The sequence below is a fragment of the Bos javanicus genome, chromosome 29 (assembly GCF_032452875.1).
Source record: "Bos javanicus breed banteng chromosome 29, ARS-OSU_banteng_1.0, whole genome shotgun sequence".
NCBI lineage: Eukaryota > Metazoa > Chordata > Mammalia > Artiodactyla > Bovidae > Bos > Bos javanicus.
In genome coordinates, this window is record NC_083896.1 from 40,086,314 (window position 1) to 40,113,478 (window position 27,165).

Below are 27,165 nucleotides of genomic sequence, written 5' to 3' on the forward strand. Positions count from 1 at the left end.
GATTAATAATGCTCACAAGGCCAGGAGATAATCCATATCTCAAGAAAGAAGATCGAGACTAAGCAGTTTTGTCATAAGGAGAATATTTACTGAAGGAGATTCAAGCCTGTCTCATACTATGACCTCAGTCCTGGGAGCAGCGTGCCATTCCACTGGTTTCTGGCAACAGAAACTGATAAGGAACAGAGGATTTATGAGAAACAGCACATAGGAATCCTCCTGTTAAACATTCCCTGACAGATGACCAAGCAGCTTAGCAGTAGGGGAGGCGGGAAGGGGTGGGGGGTGATCATATGACAGGAGAACGAGCAATCTGTAAACTGCTGATTACAAAAAGATTTCAAACATCACAAAATAAAAAATAATAGTAACAAGAACCCTATATTTCTTCACACAGCATCAAGAACTACAACACTCTTCTGTTAGTCTGTCATAGCCAGGAGGCTACATGTCCAAGATTAAGGTGCTGGCCAACTGCATTCTTAGGACCTTTCTTCTTGGCTCACAGACAGTTCTCATATTACTGTGTCCTCCCAATGGTGGTGGACGGGGCAGGAGGTAAGGAGGGAGGCAGAGGGAGGGAGAATGAAAGACAGAGAAGAGATTGAGGAAGCTCTCAGGTGGCTCTTCTAATAAAGGCACTAATCAAATCAGAGGGCCCCACCGTTAAGACCCCATCTCAACCAAGTGTGTATTAGTCACTCAGTCATGTCCAACTCTTTGCAACCCCATCAACTGTAGCCCACCAGGCCGCTCTGTCCACGGACTTCTCCAGGCAAGAATACTGGAGTAGATTGCCATTTCCTTCTCCAGGGGATCTTCCTGACCCAGGAATTGAACCTTGGTCTCCTGTATTGCAGGAAGATTCTTTACCATCTGAACCACCAGAGAAGCCCCCAACCAAAATTTCAACCAAATTACCTCCCAGAGGCCCTGACTTCCAATACCATCACATCAGGAGTTATGCATTCAACATCTGAATTTGGGGGTGGACACAATGCAATCCATACCAACTACACAGGTCTTTTTTTTTAATATAAATTTATTTATTTTAATTGGAGGTTAATTACTTTACAATACTGTATTGGTTTTGCCATACATCAACATGAATCCGCCACAGGTATACACATGTTCCCCGTCCTGAACCACCCTCCCTCCTCCCTCCCCGTACCATCACTCTGGGTCATCTCAGTGCACCAGCCCCAAGCATCCAGTATCATGCATCGAACCTGGACTGGCAATTCGTTTCATACATGATATTATACATGTTTCAATGCCATTCTCCCAAATCATCCCACCCTCTCCCTCTCCAACAGAGTCCAAAAGACTGTTCTATACATCTGTGTCTCTTTTGCTGTCTCGCAAGAGACACATGTACCCCAGTGTTCATTGCAGCACTGTTTATAATAGCCAGGACATGGAAGCAACCTAGATGTCCATCAGCAGATGAATGGATAAGAAAGCTGTGGTACATATACACAATGGAGTATTACTCAGCCATTAAAAAGAATACATTTGAATCAGTTCTAATGAGGTGGATGAAACTGGAGCCTGTTATATGGAGTGAAGTAAGCCAGAAAGAAAAACACCAATACAATATACTAACGCATATATATGGAATTTATAAAGATGGTAACGATAACCCTGTATGTAAGACAGCAAAAGAGACACAGATATATAGAACAGTCTTTTGGACTATGTGGGAGAGGGAAAGGGTGGGATGATTTGGGAGAATGGCATTGAAACATGTATAATATCATATAAGAAACGAATCACCAGTCCAGGTTCGATGCATGATACAGGATGTTTGGGACTAGAGCACTGGGATGACCCAGAGGGATGGTACGGGGAAGGACGTGGGAGGGGGGTTCAGGATGGGGAACACGTGTACACCTGTGGTGGATTCATGTTGATGTATGGCAAAACCAATACAATATCATAAAGTAATTAGCCTCCAATTAAAATAAATAAATTTTTAAAAAATAAAAGAAACAGCACCAGTCTTGCCCATTGATACAATTCAAATTTTACTTTTTCAGTTCTTGGTCTACAAGATGATCATGGAAAACACTGCAAATCAACAGGTTCTGACAGTAACAAAGAACAACATGAGGCTGAGATTTGAAAAGAGAAAATAAGCCAAGGGCAGACAAATCATACAATTTTTTTTTAAACTTAAACTTATTTAATCGGAGGCTAATTACTTTACAATATTAAGCTAAATGCTATCCCTGAAAATAAGCAGAACAGTTTCAAAAGTCACAAGTAGAGGGGAGGCCTTGTTACTTATTTTTTAAAATGTTCATTAGGCTCCAGTGATTATTTGCTACTATTCTTTTCTACAGTCATGCTGAGTAAAGCTATAGCTAAAAGGAAGTTAAACTGTGTTCATGAAGTGTTAATGTTTTTTTATCTTTTTATCTGCAGTCTCTCAGAGATGCAAAGTAACTACAAATAGCGCTACACCAGAAACGAGTTTCTTGACCAACAATGTCGCTTCAGCACGCGATGAACTGGTTCACTCTAAAGCGGTCACGGCTGTTGAAGACAAGAGGTTTTGTATTTTTATATGGCACATCTTTTTGGTCCCTGTGAAAACAAGTTTTTTTTAATGTGAACTATCCTCTGACACTTGTGGAGTTACTATCACTCTTCCTATATCCATTAGATCAATATATGGCTCATGGCTGCACAAGTTTAAAATTTCATTACAGGGCAATGAGCAACATGTGGCTTGCCTCTGTGAGCGGCTGGGTCAATCTGCAAGAAAGAGTATTTTAGAGTATCATCAAGTTCCAAGATTGCAGCTTGGTTACCACAACGATAACAATATTTTGGAGCACTGAAAATCGTTACTGCATTTCAGGCAAAACACCAGTTATATCCCTCCATCACCAACCAATGAGCTCTACACACCAACAGGAGGCCATTGGCATGATTAAATGTCTCAGAAACATCCTGCCCAAAGGTGTAGTCAGCTCCTTGAGGAGATATACCCCAATCTCCATGGTCCCTCTGGATCTGACCACAGCAAGTGATACGTTGGACCCTCGCGGGGAACTTCTCATAAGTGATCAAGAGCTCTGATGTGATCCAGTGTATCTATGGATGGTGAGAGGCCACCATATAGACAGAATATCTGCCCAGCCACTGAGGCAGTGAGAGGAAGATGGTCAAAAAGATCTGTAAAATATTTCCAGACATGCGTTTGCATATTTCCTGAAATATTCATCACAGAAACCACATACTTATGTAATCTGTCTCCTTCTCTCATGATTTCCTTGAAGAATGGTGATATGTTCACTGATAAGGAATCACAAGAGCTACAAGCAGAGTAACTGTTTCCACTGAATAATACCCTCTGTCAGCATAATCGCCCATAAACAAGTAATTTGTATCAGGAGATTTACCACCAATTCTAAACAGTTCCATGAGATCATGAAATTGCCCATTCACATCTCCGCAGATGGTTACTGGACATCAAACTTCTTGTACATTGGATTTTTTTTGTCAGCATTTCTTTAGCCTTCTTGCAGAGGCTCTTGACCTGGGATGGGGACTGCTACTCCATCCACTTGTCCAGCTCCTTGGTGAATACCTTCTCGTCCATGATGTCAGCTGCCTGAACCGGCTACCGCTCCTTGCTCCTCCCGCTGGTAGCCGGTTCCCGCTGAACTTGTGCCTGTACTGGTGGTTGCTCAGCACTAGCGCTGGCCCTCTGGCTCATCCCTCTGTGCACAGCCACTGGCCGCTGCCCTCCTCCACTCACTCTAGGCCTGACACTCTGCTCTCTGTAATCTCCCCCTTCCTTTCTATGCCACTTATTTGTTTAAAAGGTGGGAGGAGGTGGAGTTGTCTTATAGAATTTTACAAGTATTGGGTTTAAAGCAGGGGACTGCAACACCACTACCAAGGGCCAGTAGGGTCTTTGACCTATTGAGACCCCGGCTGCACGGCAGGAGTGAGACTTCATCTGTATTTACAGCTGCTCCCCATCACTCTCCCGTCCCCCAGATGGGACACTCTTGTTCCAGGAAAACAAGCTCAGAGCTCCCACTGACTCTTCATTAAGATGAGTTGTATAATTATTTCATTATGTATCACAATGTAATAATAGAAATAAAGTACACAACAAATGCAATACCCTTGAATCATCCAGAAACCACTCCCCTCCACCACCACCTGTAGAAAAATTGTCTTCCAGAAAACCAGTCTCTAGTGTCAAAAAAGCTGGGGACCACTAGTTTAGAGGATTGCTTCTCTGTCCCTTTATCTATGTAATTCCCTGAAAACTGGGAGTTAGATCTAGACTTGAGTTCAACAAGTTTCATTGGAATATTTTATACATATTTCCATATATTTCTTATGCCACCACTTCAAGAGGCTCATAATTTCCCCCACTCCTATGACAGATGCTGAGATGCAGCGGGTCCTGATGGTGCCAACCTCATGCATTCATTGTATAACACTTCAGCCTTTCATCTTATGGTTTTAGCATCCATTGATGACCTTTGCGTAGATCCATTGATTCATCAGGATGTTGCAAAACAGAGGATTTATGTTTCTACCACTCCTTCTGAATTTAATTCCTAAAATTCTTCAATTAAAGATCATTCTTTTAACTGTTTGTAGTTACATGAAATATGCTTCATATAAACAAAAATAGCATAAATGTTGATGATTACTTCCATTTCTCAGTGCCCATGTCGGTGAGTTGGTGCCCTACCAATGTGTCACTGTGACAAATTAGATGTTATCTATTAGCATTTGGATCTCCTGGCTTTTTATATATTTAATTTATTTCAGCTGATTTGATCTGATGCTAAAATTGTCCCAGTTTTAGCCTCTTTATATGGATTACTAAACTTTTTGTCCAGCCCTCGCTGGTCTTTGAAGGCTCAACTTTCTGGCCCTTCAAGATTTCCAGGCTTATCTTGTACAATTTTTGACCCAGTCCTGAAATCAGCCATCTCCTCAAGAATCCATAGATCTTCTGGTGGAAAATGGTATTTAGAGGTCACAAGTTAGACCTCAGGATAATCACTATAAGCAAGCTGCCATCGCTAGCAGGTTTTTTAACCATCAGAGTGATGAAGTACACAATTCTTAAAAAAGAAAATAATTAAAATGTTACAAACTTAAGCTTTCAAGTTTTAAGACTGCAAGGTTTTACTTAAGCTTTTTTGTTTTATACTTGAACCTCTTTCCTCTATCCACTGATTGTCTTACTTTAGAATAATATTAGCTTTAATTACTTACTTGCTTTAACCTATAACACACATGCGATACTTTCACAATAGCAGAAGCAATATCACCAACAATAAGGTGTTGGATACAGTCTCAAATTTCTTTGCTTTTTTGTTTTTGGTTTTATTTTGGGTGTGGGGGCATGTTTTTGTTTCTCTTTGTCCTTAGAAAACATTCTACTCTGAATGCTGCTGCTGCTAAGTCGCTTCAGTCATGTCCGACTCTGTGCGACCCACCAGGCTCCCCCGTCCCTGGATTCTCCAGGCAAGAACACTGGAGTGGGTTGCCATTTCCTTCTCCAATGCATGAAAGTGAAAAGTGATAGTGAAGTCGCTCAGTCGTGTCCAACTCTTAGCGACCCCATGGACTGCAGCCCACCAGGTTCCTCCGTCCATGGGGTTTTCCAGGCAAGAGTACTGGAGTGGGGTGCCTACAAAGTCAAAATTCTGCATTTTAAAGCCACTTACTTAGGTAATGTTTTGTTCTGGGCAGTTATGTCATCAACTTGATACAATTAGGCTCGTTAATCTTAGTTTGTTCTCAGCTTCTACAGATGTGTTTATCTATTTTTTGATCCTGTAACATATATATTGTTGCAAATTCAAACTATAAAATAATAAAAATCACTTCCTTCTCTGCCCCTCATCCATAAATTATATTTTTAGTACTTTTTGACTTATTCTTGCCCTCTTTATTATTGAAAATAGACATACGTGTGTGTAAAAGTAACAAATTATAAGCACTTTTTCAGTCTGCTTTTTTAAAAAAACTGAACAAGGTACCCTGAAGAAATCACCCATCCCACTCCTCCCTCCACCCGCATCCTCCCCAGGTGTTGGGACGCCCTGGGCCTTATTCCACAGTCCGCCACAAGTGGTCACTTCAGGTATGTTTGTAATCTTTTGCATTTACAAATGGTTCAGGATGAGGAACACCTGTAAACCCATGGCTGATTCATATCAATGTATGGCAAAAACCACTACAATATTGTAAAGTAATTAGCCTCCAATTAAAATAAATAAATAAATAAAAACAGTTGTTGTAGTGAACAGCTTGTGCATATGATGATTTCTACTTTTGCTAGTGTATCTTTGGAACAGATCCCTAGAAGTAGAATTGTTGAGTGAAGGGCATATGTGTGTGTCATTTGTTAGATGCTGTCAAATCCACTCTGTGGAGATTGAACAACCAATAACGAATGTAAACAGTGTTCAAAAATATGGGTTAAGACATAGCACCCTATCTATACACACCTGGTGACTGGGGAGCCTCTCGATGTTCTACCCAAGGGTCAGAGTCAGACCTGGATAGACCTCACGCAGGAACACCCAGGCCCTAGGAGTCCTGGGAGGAGCCATGAGGCACCATTGTCTTTACTTTGGCTGAAACAACAGTTTAACAGGCAGCCCTGTTCATCTCAGGCTGAGCAGGAGCCCTGCATGATTTGTTTGGTTTTTTTTTTTTTGGTCCTCTATGATTGATAAAACACTTCAAAATTATCTCTTTCTATGTTTGGTTTAGCAGTTAAAATGTTTCAAGGCATGAATTTTATTAGGGAATTAAATCAGAATTCTATCCATTTGTCCTTAGCAAATGGATATTATTAAATTCGCTGGTTTATATGACACTGCTGATCTTTCTTCACAAATGGAAGGAAAATTGACATAGTTAATATGTATTCAGTCTCTTACTCAGTCAACCAACTTGAATTGGATTCCCCCTCTGTCCCCTCTGTACTCATACCTCTAGGCGAGAAATAAAAATCTGCACAGTCTGAAGGCTGTGCAGGGATTCATTTGAATCCCTTCAAATGAACAATGTATGCATATTTGTTGGAGAATTGGTTCACACTATATTTTCTGGACAAAAAAAGTTTAGTTGCTAACATTCAAAAATCAGGAGATTACACATAAATTTACAGACTTCTGACTTCTCTTGGAAACTTGGCCAACCAGCCTGCTTTCCGCTGTGGCAGTCCCTGGTTGGAGCAGAGGCGAGGCTTCCCCCAGTGGTAGGACCTGTGCTGCCCAGTGTCCAGAATATCTACCCAGCCCTTCCATTCATTTATCTTGCCTCCTGGGCCATAAATCTGTGAGAACTGACCTAGACTGCTAGCCCCTGAAGATACGGACCACCTGTGTGTTACTGGACTTTGACTTTCCAGCACCCTACCCAGACTCCAGCACACAGGGCTCTCCTTATATGTTTGGTGGGTGATATAAAGTATCTTGTGGATGCCTGTATCACCTTTCTTCCGATACTAAAACCATGTGATTGCAATACTGCTCCAGCCAAGATCTTTGATACAGACTGGCAGCAAAGGTGCCCCTGATCTGTGCCAATGTCCCACTACTCAAAGCCGCTCGTATGTCACTGGGCTGCTCCTAAAGTCTTCACTTTTCTGTTTGATCTCTTTTCCTCCTAGCAATCTCCTCCCCAACTGAGCACAGCCATGCACATCTCATGTCATTTCTAGGACAACCACATGAGATCGCAAATGTATAGCATGGCACCCAGCATTTCTGTTTATCACATTCTTAGCAGCGTTTTGTCTCCAAGTTGGCAAGAGTCTCCCCATTCTTAGTTTAGCTTAATTTTTCAGCCAAGCCTCAAGGAAGAGATTACAGTAGAAATTTCTGTAATCTGAGAATTTTCCAAATCCTATGTGCAGAGACTGACAGAGGTAAACATTTTATGGGAATTCCTGTGGTGAAGTGGTAAATAATCTGCCTGCAACGTAGGAGATCCAAGTTTGATCCCTGGGTCGGGAAGATCCCCTGGAGGACGAAATGGCAACCCACTCCAGCATTCTTGGCTGGAAAATTCCGTGGACAGAGGAGCCTGAAGAGTCCATGGGGTTGCAAAGAGTCGAAATGACTGAGCACGCACACATGACCTTATCAGAGCCATTAGTGGCCTAAAGGGGCAAATCAGAGCATATATAATTAGGAGCTTGTGTTCACCACTGCAAGCTCAGGACTTAATCTTCCCTGGGTCCTTGGAGCATGAAGGACCTTGTGAAGGTCCTTCACTTCATGAAGCATGAAGTGGCTTGTGCTGCTTGGGCTGGTGGCCCTCCTGGAGTGCATAGTCAAGTAAGTATGGGGACAGTTAGTGGCATCATCTCTCTTTCTGGGATTTCTCTTGTCGTCCTCTTATCCTTACACCCATCAGGGTTAGAAGAGAAAGCAATTCTCTAGCAGTCCAAAGATCAACTCTTACCTATTGATGAGAACCTTGTCATGGCCACTGAGGGGCAAAAGCATCTTGAGGTAGGCCTGCAGGGTTGCACAGCTCTGGGGGTGCCAGTCACATTAGGACCCATGCAAGAACAGCACTCCCTGCAATTGTTCACTGCACAGCCTGTGCAACTCTAGGTGTGGTGCTGTGGAAACCCATTTCTCCTGAATTTGCCTCAGGGGCTTGTCTCTGCTCTCTCTCCTATTTTGGGTGTATGTATTTATGTCTTCATCTGCGTAGGCGCCAAATGGTCATCTGGTTTACCCAAGATTACATAACAGAACCTGTATGCAGACCTAGGTTTTTGACATGTCTTTGCACGGCATCCTGATAAAAGATGACACTCATAAGAATGCTTGGAAAATACACAGTGCCATTACAATGCCAGGTATGACAGTCATACTATAATACAGACAGCTGATTGCTAACCCTTCTTTGTTTCCTTTTCCCCGTGCTCAATAAAAGAATCCCTATAAAGAAGAAGCAGGCCCTGCAAGAAATCTTCAGGGTAAAAATCCTGACAAAAAATTTCCTGCAGGCAAAAGCTTACAGTCTGTCCGACAATTCTGGTCTTTACCAGAGTTTCTCATCTCATCCCCTGAGGAACATCTTGAACATGAGTGTTGGGAGGATGGTGCTCCACAGCGCCCCCTGGTGCTCTGGCCTAGCACTGGGGCTCATCTGGAGGTGCCAGGTGGGATGTTGGGGCTGGGGCTCCTGCAGGAGGCAGAAACAGTGGGGAACAGGACCCCATTCCCAGAGGAAAAGGCATTCTCATCCTCAACTCTTGGTCTGTGGTGACTGGACCCAGCAATGACCAGGTGGCAGGTAAACATCCATGTCTATGCCAAAGAAATTAGATTGAGGGAGATTGTTCTTTCTGAACAAAGTGAGCTACTGAGTTAAGATGAAGAGTGAACCATGACTAATCAAAAGATAGCCAACTGCAAACTAGTGTGAATCCTCAGGCAAAGAAAGGTCACCCTCTGCAAATCCAGGAATGATACCAGAAAAAAGTTACTGAGTCCCAAAGACATGTGAGGCCATAAAAGTCCAAGACTATAGTTATTGTTTCTGTCATTGTTTTTTTTTTAAAGAGTCTTATCTCTTCTTTGAGAATGCACAGACCAGGCTGAGAGAGAGGCAAAGATTGAATACATGTCAAGTGAAAGGGCGACCTGCGCATTGCTGACAGAAGTTTAGAGGGAGTGGCCTGGGGTGACTTAGGAGGCCCACAGTCTGGGGCTTGAAGAAGAAATTGGAGAGCTTCTCAAATGAAGTGACTAGTCTGAGCAGAGGCTGTGAGGAGGAACGGTTGGAAAATGATTTCTGGAGACCTGGGTTGCCCAGAGGGAAGCAGTACTCTGGGAATCAGGGGTGATCAAGAAGACTGGCCTGCACTAACCTCCCCTCCCTGGCCCCTGTAGATGGCCTACATCAGCAACATCACCACTGGAACACCCCCTCAACAGTTCCAGGTCATCTTTGACACCAACTCATCTGACTTGTGGGTGCTCTCTGTCTACTGCCCAAGTTCCAGCTGCTGTGAGTACCTGCTCCCCCGACCCATCTTGTCCTCCCCTTCCCACCCCCTTTTCTATCCTTGGAACCTGACAGATATGCATCTCTTGTGTTGGCAGCTACGAATAGCAAATTCAACCCTAGTCAATCCAGCACCTTCCAGGACATGAGGAGGACAATCAACCTCAGCTTTGGCTCTGGGAGAATGAGTGGATATCTTGGCTCTGACATTGTTTGGGTAATGTGGGAACCAGGGGCTCAGTAAGGGCTGGCCCTGGGAGCAACAGCTACCTGCAAAACAGATACAGGACTAGCTGGCAGAGACTGTCCATCCCTAAATCCCCTAGTGGCCACCTGCCCAGCAGGGCCTTGTCCCTGAGGAGGCAGCTCCCCTGCTGACACACAAACTCCCAGAACAACTAACCCAGAGAGTGGCTTGACATGTGGATTTGTAGCTCCTTTACCCATGAGCAGCCCAGAGCTCATTTTGCTGGAGCAGAAGGAGGGGACAATAAAGCACCCACTTTTATATTCTCAGACTCCACAGGGTACAGTTATGGTAATAACTTGTTTGATCCTGAAACAACCCCAGGAAGGAGGTATTATTATTAGCTCCATGATAAGGATAAGGGACATGAGATGCAGCGAGTCAGGGCCTTGCCCAGGTCACACATTTTTCAAGTGAAGGAGCTTGGCTGTCCTTCAGGACTCAAGTAGGTGTGGGTTTGGGAGAGAGCATAAAACTGATCTGGGTCCCCTGGACAACACAGGGCTTCAGGTATCCAGGCAAGTAAAGCAGGGCTCACAGATGTGGAAGGGGCCTGATAAATGGGATCTCACTTCAGGGGACCTTTGAGACTAATAAAAACTATGGCTTGCCTCCCCATAAGTGCCTAGTATACTCTACCTGTGTCTCTCTGTCTCTCTTCCTCTCATACATACACTCACACACAGGTATACACATCAGCAAAAGCCTCTTTCCCATGCCAAATTTTCATAAGAACCCTGCCAGTGACATTGTATAATAGGATTTCGTCTTCCTGGAGAGATACAGAATCCACGATGCATTGCAAGGAATTCAGTCCATTTCTGTTATCACATCGTAGTGATGCCAAAGAGAAGACTAGCCTGCTCTCTATTCATTGCATGCTCAGGCAGGAACCATTTGGTCCTGTTCCAAGTTTTGGTTGCCCCACCTGTACAGAAGGCTGAGGTCAATTTGACTCACTCAGATGGTGTTTTCAGGAGAAGCAGATGTTGTTAAAATATACAGCATCACACAAATGGAACCTGAATTCCTGTGCCAGCTTTGTCTAACCATCTTATGTCCAGCCAGGGTACAGCCAGGCTTGTTTTTCTCTGACATGCTAATGATCTGCGCTCCAGCCCAATCCCACTTCCCAAACCTTTATGTGGGAACTCTCTCTTCCCACGGATCGGGGAACTTTTTGTCCCGTGGCAAGCATTTGGCCTGAGCACGAATCTGTCCAGGGAGGCCATGGAATATGGGCCTTATGATGGCATCCTGGGCTTGGCCTACCCCAGCTTTCCCACCGATGGGACCAGCCCTGTCTTCAACAACCTGAATAACCGAAGAGTCATTTCTCAGCCTGTCTTTGCCTTCTACTTGAGCAGGTAAGTCTGAGCTGGACAAGTCTTCTCTCTAAATTAGCTGTGCTTACAGTTGCATGAAAAATTATAGACCACCAGATCCAGAATATTTTTGAGAGATAGTCTAGCCTAGGAGAACTATGGCCCCAGGATCACATCTGGCCTCACCACTGGGTTTTGTCAATAAAGTTTCACTGAAACACAACCGTGCTGTTGGGCTCAAGGACAGTAATTTTGCCCAGGATGGGGGGTGGGGCGTGGGTACAGATAAGAGAGAGAGCAATAGAAGGTGTCAGGATATTGGATATTGGAGGAAAAGGCAACAGGATTTGTTGATAAATTTGATATGGAAGGAAGGAGTGGGATGGAGAGAATGTTTCCTTCCTCAGTAACATCTCACCAGGAGCCCAGGACCAGCTACAGAGTTTGCAAGAGCCAGTCCAAAATGAAAATGTGGAACACCTTATTCAAAACATATTAGGAATTTTAAGACAGGGATATTAGAGTTGGAGGTCTGCTCAGCTGTAAGCCCCATGGACAGCACTGGTCACAGGCAAGTGAAGTTAAATTGAAACCATGCCCTTAGCTCCCTCGGGCCTTGGCTTTCCAGAATAATTATAGATTAGACAAAGAGAAAGCCAGACCACACCAGCATGGAGACCTCTGAGGGTATCTCTGAGCACTCGGGTGGCTGGAGAGGACCTGGCCTTCTGCATAAGATTGGGTGGTGGAACCAGGTTAGGCTGCCCAACTTTGAACTTCTTTGGCACTCAGTATATGGGGACCAACCTTGGTCAGGTACTCAGTCCATCTAAGCCTCAATTTCTGCATATGTAAAATAAAAACGACCGTAGTAGCGCCTCTGATGGGTGAAGAAGCACAGCCTGCAGACAGTGCCTGGTGTTACTCTCTTCCAACAAGCCCCTCATCCTTCTCTATTTGGCCAGCTGGATATCACCAGCATGGTGATGTTTGGTGGAGTCGACAGTTCCTACTTCCACAGAGATCTCAAGTGGATACCAGTGATTCAACCACGCTACTGGCAGATAATGATGAATCGGTGAGCCTCTCCCTCTAAGGGTCACCCCAATGACATTTCCACACATGCACACAGACAGACACACACAGTCACACACAGACACTGGCTCCACCCACAAACATAAATAAAAACACATACGAGACACATATAAACACACTCATAGGCACAGATACAGACACGCACAGCACACAGATATGCATAAACACAGACACACAAATATAGACACACACATCACCCATGGGTTCATAATTGCCTCAGGCCTCCTGTCCAAACCTCTGACCAGGGTCCTGAAAGGATCCAGAGAGGTCTGTGCAGCCGGGGGAGGGCTGCATTCCTGTGCTGTGAGGTGGGGAGCATGGTTAGAAGACCCTACAGTGTGGTGAAAAGAGGATCAGGGGGAATTTCACAAGTCAGGACAGGATTGTGTTAAGATGACCTACTGACCAGGGCCACCCAGGACCTAGAGTGTTCTCAGTACACAGAATTGCCAGTTGAAAAACTGAGAAAGTCCTGAAAGTCTGGGAAAACTGATCTACTCAGGGAGAAGCCATCCAGCAGTGGAGAGAGGTTGGCTGCAGTCTTGAGACCTAAAACAATACATAAAAAAGAGACAACCCACCTAAACAATGCTACCAACCACCCAAACCGAGCACACAGTAAGGCAGCAGCTGTGACTGAGTCAGGAAGCTGGGATCCAGGAGTGGTCTGAGAACAAGGGGCAATAATAGATGAGATTCTGCATGATACCCTCAGGCCAAAGCTTTCCTGTCCTTTGGAGGCCCCTGGGTCTGCTCACACTCCCCTGGCAGGGGCCTCAGTGTCTGAGCCGGGTGAGGGGGTGGTGCTGGGAGACAAGCACTCCCAGGGCAGCCTGTGTCTCCCCCACCACCACTCAGAACACCTACTGCCCCGAGGAACCTCCATCTTCACTGTATGGGCCGACCCATCATTGGTGAGACACCAGATACAGGTCTCTGGATGTTCTTCATTCAACAAACATACCTCATGCATCCATTGTGCGCTGGGCACTTGAGGAAGGCTCTAAGGATACAACTCGCCTTCACCTCTAGTGACAGAGACGTAGATGAAATGACTCACACGGTAGTCCAATAGTGAATTACCATTTTGGTACATGCTAGACATGAGGAGAAGGCCCTGGCACCCCACTCCAGTACTCTTGACTGGAAACTCCCATGGACGGAGGAGCCCGGTAGGCTGCAGTCCATGGGCTCGCTAAGAGCTGGACACGACTGAGCGACTTCACTTTCACTTTCACTTTTCACTTTCATGCATTGGAGAAGGAAATGGCAACCCACTCCAGTGTTCTTGCCTGGAGAATCCCAGGGATGGTGGAGCCTGGTGGGCTGCCGTCTATGCAGTCACACAGAGTCGGACATGACTGAAGCGACTTACAGCAGCAGCAGCAGCAGCAGACATGAGGAAGGACCTACAGAGAGTGAGCAAGACAGGTGCTCGATCTAGTCTGGGGTGAAGACTTTCCTGAAAAAGTGACAGTTAGGCTAGGACCTGGAAGAGAAGGAGAAATTAACTATAGAAAGGGGATGAGGGTCTTCTAGAAAGGGCACCAGCACAGGTCCTGAGACACGAAACAGCCAGTTTATTCAAGAAAGGAAGTCCAAAAGGTGATGTGACCAGAATAAAGGTAAACAGAGTCAGGGCAAGAACTGAATGTCTCTTCAGGAGACAGTCAGGCAGGGGGCAGTTCTTGAAGAGATTTCGGAGTGACCCTGGCGCCTGCTTTGTCCTTCTGTCTCTCAGTGTCTCATGAACGGAAAGGTTATTGCTTGTTACTGCGGTTGTCAGGCCATTGTGGATAGTGGGAGCTCATTGCTGATTGGCCCAACTGATGTGGTCAGCAGCATTCAGGGGCGCATCAACCCCAGTCCCATCAGGGATAGCGAAGTGAAGGGTCATGCCACAGGGTCGTTCTTGGGCTCCCCAAACACCAAGGATCACCTGGGCCAACCACTCTCCCTCTTTTTCTTATAGCAAATGATGTCATGTAATGATGCCACGAACCTGCCTCCTGTTATCTTCACCATCCATTGCACTGACTTCCCAGTGTCCCCTAAATACTACATCCAGAAGGTGAGGGTTCATCCCTGGGGGCTGGTTCCCAAATCTGGGACTTGCTGGAAACCTTGGGCTGCTGCTGGGAGGAGGGCGCCCCCTGCAGGTCAAGCCACACCATTGAAGACGCTGCTGAGCTCTGTGGCTGGGCCAGTGCCTCCCACAAATTCAACCACTTGAGAGTAAAGGGCAGTCTGGTAGATCCATCATCCTGAAATAAATAGAGAGACACAAGCCCGTTCCAGCAGTGTCGAGGCAAAGGGGGAGGGGAACTCTAAGGTCCTCAGACCTCAAAGAGCTTCAGTTCAACCGAAGCCCTCAGATGGATGAACACAGAAAGTCAGCTCTAGCAACCCTTGAAATAGACAGGTGACAAGGGGGAGTGACTGGGGATGGTCCCTGTGTGCTGGCCCACCCTAGTGATTGACAGTCTCCCTTCCCTCCTCGAAAGAGGCTGATGGGCTCAAAAAAGGCATTGAGGAAGAGAGGGAATTTCAGTAATTCTAAATCCCAGCCTCATGGAGGAGTGAAGAAGCCTGCTTGGGTTGAGGGATATCTACACCAAATTCCATGCAATCCATTGCATGGAATGGTTGGTGCAAAAGGGATCTGGAGGCAGATTAGGGGTGATGAGGCCTACAGACCAGGGTTGCACCAGGGGAAATCACTCAACCCAGTCTGGAGTGGCCAAAGAGGATGAGTATGGGTCCAAGGAGGCTTCCCAGTCGACCTAAGTACAATATAAAGGGCAGATTGTGGGCACTGCTATTTAAAGTGGATAACCAACAATTACCTACTGTGTTGAACATGGAACTGTGCTTGATGTTATGTAATAGCCTGGATGGGAGGGGAGCCTGGGGGAGAATGGATACATGTAGATGTATGGCTGAGTCCCTTTGCTGTCCACCTGAAAGTGTCACAATACTGTTAACTGGCTACACTGTGATACAAAATCAAAATCTTTTAGAAAAAGAATGGGTTGTGGGGAAGCATGAGAAGAATAGGCATTTTCTGCAGAGGATAGAGCAAGCAGGAGTTGTAAGGAAAGAAACAAAAGAGTGTGAGGGGAATTATGGGACATTCTTGTTCTTTTTTTAAAAAGTATTTTGAAGTATAGCTGCTTTACAACGCTGTGTTAATTTCTGCAGAACATCAAAGGCACTCAGTTTTATGTATGTACAAACATATACATATTCCTTTTCATGTTCTTTTCCATTACAGTGTATCACGGGATACTGAATACAGTCCCTGTGCTATACAGTAGGGCTTTGTTGCTTAACCATCCTCTCTATATTTGTTTGAATCTGATAATGCCAAACTCCCAATCCTCTCCTCCTCCCCTCCTCATGACAACCACATATTTTGGCCCTTCTTGTTCCTGTACCCCCACTTCTGCAGCTACTGTGAGAGCCACTTGATTCTTCCCACAGGAGGGGAAAAATGGAAAAGCTGTCTGCTCTGGATATTGAGGGGGATGGCAGGTAAGGGCTTAGGCTGGCTGGTATGTATTTCTGTCTCCCCCAGATTTCAAAGAGCCTCTGCTTTAGCAGTTTAAGGGGGCACAGAGAACATGGTCCCCTTGGAGACCTGGATCCTGGGTGACGTCTTCCTGAGAGCATATTTCTCAGTTTTCGATCAGAGTGAAAACAGGATTGGCCTGGCTCCTGCAGCATAAATCTGCACTGCTACAGGAATCACTCAGGCCCACTCCAAACACACACACCCAGGTAGGGCCATCCCACCCAGGGATGCTGAGGAACAGTGTCTGATGATCTGCAAGGCCCTATTCTCAGTAAAGAATAAACAGTTTCGCTCTTAATGGTGCTAAAACAGATGGGTGTCTCTGTTTGGGTCCGGGAGGGTATAATGATTAGGAAGGAGCAGGAACCAAGTCTGAACCACAAGTGAGAGGAGCCCAGTTCCAACTGGTTTCAAGGAAAGGGGGGCTTATTGGAAGGACACTGGGGATCCAGTGACAGGAAGATGTTCTAGACCATGGAAGTGTTTATGACTGCACCACCAACTCCACCATTCCCCATCCAGAGGGATAGGGCTGTTGTGCCTGCATTCTCAATCACATCTAACGCTATACGACCCCATGAACTGTAGCCTGTAGCCCCCCCAGGCTCCTCTGTCCATGGGATTCTCCAGGCAAGAATACTGGAAGGGGCCATTTCCTTCTCCAGGGGATCTTCCCAACCCAGGGATCAAATCCACATCTCCTGCATTTCAGGTGAATTCTTTAACTCTTGAGTCATCGGGGAAGCCTGCTTTCAGAGGGATGGTAAGGGGTAATAAAAATAGCTTCTATCCATCCTCCGCATCTCAGAGGAACATTGGCAGTGAATTTCTGCCCTAGGGGGATCTCTGTGAGGCCCTTCAAGTTGAGGTGATTCCTGTTTTCCTTCCACCCCAATCACCAGCTCTCTGCCACCCACACCAACTGTGTCCTTTCCAGTCCCATTTGCCAAGTTTTGGGCCGTGTGGATCCCTGAGCCATCCCTCTCCTCCAAGGGAAAGCACACCCCTTCCCTTGGCCCCCAGTGCTGCTGGGGGGAAGCCATTCATGTCAAAGGAGAACTCAGGATGCACAGAGAGTTCAGCCTGTCTGAGCTTCCTTCAGAGGCAGAGCTACAAACCATTTGGTTTGAGCTGCCATGGTTTGACACTTGCAAGTGAAAGCATGACTTTGTCCCACCTAGAGATCTGAGATAGAGAGCCTGGCTGGGGACGAGGGGTCAGAGGCAGGGGGAGACCCAGATAAGAGAAAAATAAATAAGTAAGTAAACAAATGGGTGAACTAGTAGATGCTCCCACCAGACCACACTGCTGTATTCATGTTGGGAGACATAGATGGTCTCAGCATGGGTACCGACATGAAATCAACTGGGATTCATAGACTTCAGTGAGAGAATAGGCAGGAGAAAACAGCAAAAAGATAAGTCTTGAACACTTCTTTTTTTAATTATTTATTTATTTATTTTTACTTTACAATATTGTACTGGTTTTGCCATACTTCAACATGAATCCGCCACGGGTGTACACATGTTCCCAATCCTGAACCCCCTCCCACCTCCCTCCCCATACCATAAAGTATAATTTATTAAATCTTTTTGGAGATGTTTTGTCCTAAACATACATATGACCTTTGTCACAACAATTTTGATTCTAACGTTTATTTTAAAGCAATGAACAGAAGCACCAGCAAATATAAATAAGCAAGAATGAAGTCCTCAGAATCTCCTACAAAAGAGAATATCTAGGACTTCCCAAAATTCATTCAGCATAAAAGAGTCCACAGCATAAATAGGCCATCACACAACGAACTACCTGATAATTGTATTTAATGTTATGGGAAATCCTTCCAATAGGACACTGAGAGAAAAGAACAGAATACAAAACAGCATGATTCCAGGTTTGCAGAGCACGTGGAAGACAGTGCAGCAACCTCACCAGGCATGTGCATCCTGGAGCTTTCCTCAGTTCAGTTCAGTCGCTCAGCCGTGTTCGACTCTTTCTGACCCCATGGACTGCAGCACGCCAGGCTCCCCTGTCCATCACCAACTCCCTGAGCTTACTCAAACTCATGGCCATCGAGTCAGTGATGCCATAAAACCATCTCATCCTCTGTCTCCCCTTCTCCTCCTGCTTTCAATCTTTCCCAGCATCAGGGTCTTTTCCAATGAGTCAGTTCTTCGCATCAGGTGGCCAAAGGATTGGCACTTCAGCTTCAACATCAGTCCTTCCAATGCATATTCAGGACTGATTCCCTTTAGAATTGACTGGTTGGATCTCCTTGCAGTCCAAGGGACTCTCAAGAGTCTTCTCCAACACCGCAGTTAAAAAACATCAATTCTTTGGCCCTCAGCTTTCTTTATGGTCCAACTCTCACATCCATACATGACTACTGGAAAAACCATAGCTTTGACTAGATGGCCCTTTGTCAGTAAAGTAATGTCTCTGTTATTTAATATCGTGTCTAGGTTGGTCATAGTTTTTCTTCCAAGGAGCAAGCATCCTTTAACTTCATGGCTTCAGTCACCATCTGCAGTGATTTTGGAGCCCCCAAAATAAAATCTCTCACCTTTTCTACTGTTTCTCCATCTATTTGCCATGAAGTGCTGGGACCAGATTCCATGATCTTAGTTTTTTGAATGTTGAGCTTTAAGCCAAATTTTTCACTCTCCTCTTTCACTTTCATCAAGAGCCTCTTCAGTTCCTCTTCACTTTTTGCCATAAGGGTGGTATCATCTGCATATCTGAGGTTATTGATATTTCTCCCAGCAATCGTGATTCCCGCTCGTGCTTCATCCAGCCCAGCATTTCTCATGATGCACTCTGCATATGTTAAATAAACAGTATGACAATACACAGCCTGCCGTACGCCTTTTCAATTGAACCCCCTCCCTGTCTATCCCTACTCCCACCTCTGTCCAAGAACTAAAAGCCTGCACAGCCTTAAGCCTGAATCCAGCACACAGTTGTTGGAGATTTGGCTCTCATTATGCTGTTTGGAATTTTTTTATTAAAATCAGAAGATTGTACATAAATATTCAGACTTCTGACTTCTCTCTAAACTGGGCCAATCGGCCTGCTTTCCAGCATGGCAACCACTAGTTGGAGCTGAGGAGAGGCTGCCCCAGGGGTAGCGCCTGTGATGCTGGATGCCCAGGACGCACTTCTACCATTTCTCTTGCCTCCTAGGCCATGAGTTTGTGAGAACTGCCTTAGACTGCTAGCTCCCTGAAGATAAGGACCACCTGTGTCTTACTCAACTTTGACTTTCCAGCATCCTACCCAGACCCCAGCACACAGGCTCTCCTTATATGTTTGTTGGATGATATAAAGTGTCTTGTTGATGCATGCATCACATTTCTTCCAATACTGAAACTGTAATTGTAATAATGCTCCAGCCTAGATCTTTGACACAGACTGGCATCGAAGGTGCCCCTGATCTTTGCCATCCATCCCACTACCCACTACTCACATGTCACTGGGCTGCCCCTAAAGTGTTCATTTTGCCATTTGAACTCTTTTCCTCTTAGCAATCTCCTTTCCAACTGAGGACAGCAATGCACTTATATGACATGTCAAGGAAGACCACAAAAGATCACGGATGTGTGGCATGGTCCATAGCATTTACACTTTTCACATTATTAGGAGTGTTTGTCTCCAAGTTTGCAAGAGTCTCATCACTTTTATTTTAGTTTAACTTTTCAGCCACGCCTCAAGGAAGAGATTAACAGTACAGACTCACTGTCAAAGGGACCACAACCATCCTGGATAACCTGAGGAATCATAGCCATTTCTCAGCCTGTTTCTGCTTTCTGCTTGAGCTCATAAGTCTGAACTGGACAAGCCCTCTCTATAAATTAGTTATAAGATGCTTTCAGTTGCATGAAAAATTGTAGACCACCAGATCCAGAATATTCCTGAGAAACAGTCTAGCCTAGGAGAACTGTGTCTCAAGGATCATATCTGGCCCCACTATTGGGTTTTTGTCAATAAAGTTTTATGGGAACACAACCATACTCATGAGTTCAAGGACAGCAGTTTGGTCCAGAGGAGTGGAAGTAAGAAGGATAGCAATGGAAGGTGCCAGAAAATGGGTTGGAGGAAAAGGCAGCAGGATTTGCTGATGGATTTAATATGGGAAGAAGGCAAAAATGTTTCCTTCATCACTAGCATTTCACCGGGAGTCCAGGACCAGTGACAGAATTTGCAGAAGCCAGTGCAAAATGAACATATGAGACCTTTTGGTCAAACATATTAGGAATTTCAAAACAAGGATAGCAGAGATGGGGAGTCTGCTCAGCTGTGAGCCCCATGGACAGCACTGGTCACAAGCAAGTAAAGCCAGTCATGGGTGTGCCTGAACCCCCATGCTCAAAGCACCCTCTGGCTTTGGCTTTCCTGAAAAATGACAAGCTAGATGAGGAGGAAGCCTGACCCCTCAAGCATGGTGTCCTCTGAGAGTGTATCTCAGCAGTCAGGTCGCTGGAGAGGACCAGGCACTCTTCAGAAGGTTGGGTGGTCAGAGCCAGGCCAGGCTGCTCAGCTTTGAACCTCTTCTGTGGCACTCATTAGACAGTGACTGACCTCAGTCAGGTACTCAATCCCTCAGAGCCTCAATTTCTGCATCTTTAAAATAGGGACTGTAGTAGTGCCTCTGATTTGTGGAGAAGCACGGCCGTCAGACAGTGCCTGGCATTACTCTCCTCCAACCAGCCCCCTTCTTCCTTCTCTCTTCAGCCAGCCAGAGAACAGCAGTGTGGTCATGTTTGGCGGGGTGGATCATGCTTACTACAAGGGAGATCTCAAGTGGGTACCTGTGACCCAAGCCTGCTACTGGCATATGCTCATGAGCCAGTAAGCCTCTCCCTCTGAGGGCCACCCCAAGTGATGTTCCCACATGTGCATGTGTACACATGCAGACACACATAACTTCATGCACAGTCACAAACACATGCTCCACGCATAGAGACACATATAAACACACTTATAGGCACACAGATATAAACGCATATACACAGAGACACAAACATAGGTATGCATCACCCACAGGTTCATAATTGCTCCCTGGAACCTAACCAGATCTCTGACCAGGGTCCTGAAAGGTTCCAAAGAGTCCTGGGCACCTGGAGGAGGGCTGCATCCCTATGCTGTGAGGTGGGGGCCATGGACTGAGAAACCTATGTTGTGCTGAAAAGAGGATCAGGGGGAATTCATCAGCCTAAACAGGGTTGTGATAAGACCTACTCACCAGGGCTATCCAAGACCTTGGAGGTTCTCAGTACACAGAATTGCCAGTTGAAAAACTGAGAAAGTCCTAGACAATCCAGGAAAACTGGTCTCCTCAGGGAGAAGTTACCCAGCAGAGGAGAGAAGTTGGCTTCAGTCTTGAGACCTGAAAGCAATGTGTACAAAGAGACATCCCACCTAACCAATGCTACTTACCGCCCAAACCGAGCACACATTCTCTCCCATGACAGAGAGAATCAGGAAGCTAGGACCCAGGAGTGGTCTTGGAAGGAAGGGCAAAAATTGATGGGATTCTGTATGATATCCTCAGACAAAAGCTTTCTTGTCCTTTGGAGTCCTTTGGGCTAGCTCAAGCATCCCCTGGCCAGAGCTTCAGTGTCTGAGTCCAGTGAGGGGGCAGTGCTGGGAGACATGTTCGCCAAGAGCTGCCTGTGTCTCCCCCGCCACCACTCTGAGCATCTGCTACCTGGAGACCTCCATCTTCACTGTGTGGGTTGACCCATCATTGATGAGACACCAGATACATGCCTCTGAGTGTTCTTCATTCATTCAGCAAACATACATTATGCATCCACTATGTGTCAGGCTCTAGAGGGAGACAATGAGGATACAACTTGCCCTTGCTTCTGCTAAGGCAGATGTATGTGAAACAACTCACACACATAGTGAATTACCATTTGGGTACAAGCTAGACTTGAGAAAGTGCCTGCAGAGAGTGACTAAGACAGGAACCTGATCTCGTCCGGGGTGAAGGCTTTCCTGGCAATATGACAATTAACTAGGAACCTGGAAGATGAGGAGAAATTAGCTAGACAAAGAGGATGAGGGGTCTTCTAGGAAGGGCGCCAGCACAAGCCCAGGCCCTGAGGTACAATACAGTGTGCATTCAAGAACTGAAAGGAAGTCAAAAATGTGATGTGACCAGAGAAAAGGAAAACGGAGTCAGGGCTAGAGCTGAAGGGCTGCTCGGGAGATATTCAGGGAGAGGGTAGTCACAGGGTAGACTTCAGAGTGACCCTGGTGCCGATTTTTCCCATTTTCTCTCAGCATCTCCATAAATAAATAATAAATGGAACGGTTATGGCTTCTTCTGATGGCTGCCAGGCCTTTCTGGATACCGGGAGCCCATTGCTGGTTAGCCCAAGTGAGCCGGTCAGCAACATCCAGAGGCGCATCAACCCCAGGCCCAACCAGGATGACCAGGTGAAGAAGGGTCATGCCACAGGGTAATTCCCAGCTCCCCACACACCAAGGATCACCTGGGCCAACCTCCTTCTTTCTCTACAGCAAATGATATCATGTAACAATACCAAGACCCTGCCTCCTGTTGTCTTCACCATCTACAGCATCAACTACCCAATGTCCCCTCAATACTACACCCAGGAGGTGAGGGGACAACACTGGGAGCTGGTTCGCAAATCTGTAATTTGCAAGAACCCTTGAGAGTCCCTTGGACTGCAAGGAGATCCAACCCATCCATTTTAAAGGAGATCAGTCCTGAGTTTTCATTGGAAGGACTGATGCTAAAGCTGAAACTCCAATACTTTGGCCAAAAGACCCTGATGGTGGGAGGGATTGGGGGCAGGAGGAGAAGGGGACGACAGAGGATGAGATGGCTGGATGGCATCACTGACTCGATGGACGAGAATCTGGGTGAACTCTGGGAGTTGCTGATGGACAGGGAGGCCTGGCGTGCTGCGATTCATGGGGTCGCAAAGAGTCGGACACGACTGAGCAACTGAACTGAACTGACTGAACTTCCGACTGCTGCTGAGAGGAGGGAGCCCTCTGCAGGCCCAGTCACCTCATTGCAGCTGCTACTATATAGAGTGTAAAATTTCTCCAGAAAAGGTAGAAGTCGAGTCAGTATGGACATACTTGAGTGAAAATTTTTATGGAAAGATGACTTCTGTCTAATACTAAGGTAGAGGTTCCGAAGTACAATCTTACAGAATTCAGCAGGTCTTACAAATGAAAAAAAATAGGAGTGGGGAACTCTAAGATAACAATAGCTGTGAGGACCATGAGGGTGTGTACTGGCTGAGCACAGGCATTGGCTGGGCCAGTGCCTCCCACAAAACTAACCTCTTGAGAGTAAAGGGCAGTCTGGGACATCCATCCTCCTGAAATAACTATGGAGACACCATCCTGTGCCTGCATGGTGGGAGTCACAAGGAGAGGGGAACACTAAGGGCCTCAGCCCTCACAGAGCTTCAGTTCAACCAAAGCCCTCAGATGCAGGAACACAGAAAGTCAGCTCTACCAATCCCTGAAATAGAACAAATGACAAGGTGGGTGACCAGGGACAGTCCCAGTGTTCTGTCACACCATAGAGTTTAACTGTCTCCCTTTCTATCTCCAAGGTGTCCGGGTTGGGATCATAAATTACATGCTTACCCTAGAATTTCGCTGAAACTTCACACTCTGTGAGTTGGGGAACCCGGGGATGCTAAGGTGAATAAAGGAGCACAGTGACTGCTCAGCCCCGGCACAGGGTGGAGGCTTCATGTCAGCCCCCTGTGGGAGTTCAGAGCAGGCTGATGGGCTCAAAGGAGGCTTTGAGGAAGAGAGGGAATTGCAATAATTCTAACCCTGCAGACTCATGGAGGCATGAAGAAGCCTGCTTGCTGCTGCTGCTGCTAAGTCGCTTCAGTCGTGTCTGACTCTGTGCGATCCCATAGACAGCAACCCACCAGGCTCCCCGTCCCTGGGATTCTCCAGGCAAGAACACTGGAGTGGGTTGCCATTTCCTTCTCCAGTGCATGAAAGTGAAAAGTGAAAGTGAAGTCACTCAGTTGTGTCCGACTCCTAGCGACCCCATGGACTGCAGCCCACCAGGCCCCTCTGTCCATGGGATTTTCCAGGCAAGAGTACTGGAGTGGGGTGCCATTGAAGCCTGCTTGGGTTGAGGCAAATTATACTGGATTCTATGCAAATGGCCCCCTGGGGGCTGTGCAAAGGGAGACGGGGGCAGATTAGGGGTGATGAGGGCTGCAGATCAGGGAGAACCAGGGTAAGTCGTTCAACCCAGCCTGAAGTGGCCAAAGAGGGCGAGTGTAGGTTAAGGTAGTCTTCCTAGAAGACTGAGAATAGTATCAACAATGGGTTGAGTATACTGCTATATTTAAAATGGGCAATCAACAGGGACCTACTGTGTAGCACAGGGAACTCTGCTCACTGTTACATGGCAGCCTGGATGGGAGGGGAGTTTGGGGAAGAATGGGTACCTGTATATGTATGGCTGAGTTCATTTGCAGTCCGCCTGAAACTATCACAATACTGTCAATTGGCTATACTCCAATACAAAATTAATTTTAAAAAAAGAAAGAAAGAAAGGGCTGTGGGCAATGGGGAAAAGAAGAGGCATTCTCTGCAGAGAAAAGAACCAGCTGGGATCAGAAGGAATGAAGTAGCAGAGTGTGAGGGGAACTATGGGCCATTCTTGTTCTTTTTTTAAAAAATTTATTGAAGTATTGTTACTTTACAATATTATGCTAATTTCTTCTCTCACTCAGTTTTATATATGTGTGTGTGTGTGTGTATCAATTCAGTTCAGTTTAGTCTCTCAGTCATGTCTGACTCTTTGTGACCCCATGGACTGCAGCATGCCAGGCCTGCCTGTCCATCACCAACTCCCAGAATTCACTCAATCTCATGCCCACTGAGTTGGTGATGCCATCCAACCATCTCGTCTTCTGTCATCCCCTTCTCCTCCTGTCTTCAATCTTTCCTAGCATCAGGGTCTTTTCAAATGAGTCAGCTCTTTGCATCAGGTGGCCAGAGTATTGGAGTTTCAGCTTCACCATCAGTCCTTCCAATGAATATTCAGAACTGATTTCCCTTAGGATTGACTGGTTGGATCTCCTTGCAGTCCAAGGGACTCTCAAGAGTCTTCTCCAACACCACAGTTCAAAAGCATCAATTCTTCAGTGCTCAGCTTTCTTTATAGTCCAACTCTCATATCCATATGTGATTACTGGAAAAACCATAGCCTTGACTACATGGACCTTTGTTGGCAAAGTAATGTCTCTACTTTTTAATATGCTGTCTAGATCATAACTTTCCTTCCAAGGAATAAACGACTTTTAATTTCATGGCTGCAGTCACCATCTGCAGTGATTTTGGAGCCCAAAAAAATAAAATGTGCCACTGTTTCCACTGTTTCTCCATCTATTTGCCATAAAGTGATGGGACCAGATGCCATGATCTCTGGATGCCATGGAACCAGGTGTGTGTGTGTGTGTGTGTGTGTGTGTATACACATATTCTTTTTCATATTCTTTTCCATTACAGATTTTATCACAGGGTATTGAATATAGAATCCAGTACTATATATTAGGACTTAGTTGATTATACATCCTCTATATATTAGTTTCTGTATGATAATCCAAAACTCCAAATCCTTGCTACCCACCCCCCTCTGTCATGCTAATCATATATTTTTTATAATATAAATTTATTTATTTTAATTGGAGGCTAATTACAATATTGTATTGGTTTTACCATACATTGACATGAATCCGCCATGGGTGTGCATGTGTTCTGCATCCTGAACCCCCTTCCCACCTCCCTCCCCATCCTATCCCTCTGGGTCATCCCAGTGCATCAGCCCCAGCATCCTGTATGTGAAATGAATCGCCAGTCCAGTTTCGATGCATGATACAGGATGCTGGGAGCTGAAACATTTCTAAGTAAGCATTTCTGGTGAATTGCTTAAAGCCATCTCAGAAGAAAGGAATCTAGAACTCTGTGACTCCAATCAGCTGTTGAGCTTTCTTTTCTCATTCCAAATAAAACAGTTGATCTTTCCGCCTAATTTTGCTTTGTAACTGTGTATTCTGTTTTAAAAGAATGTAAGTTTCAGCAACATACTTAACCACTGCTTTATTAAGCAGTACATTTAGTAAGGTGCAATATTGTATCCTTACCTTAACCTATGTGGCTGGCTTCTATAGAAGAGGGCTTTAACTTTTCTATGGCTCCAATTCAACACTAGCAAGCAGGATGGATCCAAGTGTATGAATCCTGCTTGATTATATTTTAGTAAGTTGAATTTTGCAACCATTAACTGCAGTTCGACAAGCAAATTTAAGAAACTCGTCTTCATTTGGCCTGCTTTCTCTGCTGCTCCCTTTTTAGCCTGCATCTATGTAGAACCCTACCACTGTCCAACATACCCTAAGCTGGTTTTATCCCTTCTTGTTCTCATAATCCCCATCTCTGAAGCTGCTGAGAGAGCCACTTGATTCTTCCCAAAGGAGGGAAAAAAATTGGAAAAGTTGCCTGCTCTGGGTATGGAGGTGGTGGCAGGTAATTGCTCAGGCTGACTGGTGTGTATTTCTGTCTCTCCCAGATTTCTCAGGACCTCTGCTTTATCAGCTTTCAAGGGGGCCCAGAGCTCATGAGCTCCTCAGAGACCTGGCTCCTGGGTACCATTTTCCTGAGAGCATACTTCTCAGCTTTTAATCAGTGAAACTACAGGATCAGCCTTGCTCCCACAGTATAAATGCTGGCTGCTTCAGGAATCAGTCAGGCCCACTCCAAACACACTCATACGCAGGGCCATCCCACCAGGGATGCTGGTGAACTGTATTTGCTGTTCTGCAAGCCCTATCCTCAGTAAAGACTAAAGGATTTCATCTCAATGGAGCTAA

The 27,165-nt window shown here is 45.7% G+C and overlaps 1 protein-coding gene and 1 pseudogene across 1 annotated transcript; one reads left to right on the forward strand and one right to left on the reverse strand.

Moving 5' to 3' along the window:
• Nucleotides 1–2,697: 2,697 nt before the first annotated feature.
• LOC133241721 (serine/threonine-protein phosphatase 2A catalytic subunit alpha isoform-like) lies at nucleotides 2,698–3,987 on the reverse strand (annotated as a pseudogene).
• A 4,302-nt stretch (nucleotides 3,988–8,289) lies between these two features.
• On the forward strand, nucleotides 8,290–26,984 carry LOC133241722 (pregnancy-associated glycoprotein 2-like). Its single transcript, XM_061407646.1, has 9 exons — nucleotides 8,290–8,342; nucleotides 8,953–9,109; nucleotides 9,915–10,032; nucleotides 10,128–10,242; nucleotides 11,440–11,643; nucleotides 21,002–21,118; nucleotides 22,582–22,714; nucleotides 22,799–22,897; nucleotides 26,865–26,984. Exons 1-9 carry the CDS (start codon nucleotides 8,290–8,292, stop codon nucleotides 26,982–26,984), a joined length of 1,116 nt encoding a protein of 371 aa, XP_061263630.1.
• Nucleotides 26,985–27,165: the final 181 nt, after the last annotated feature.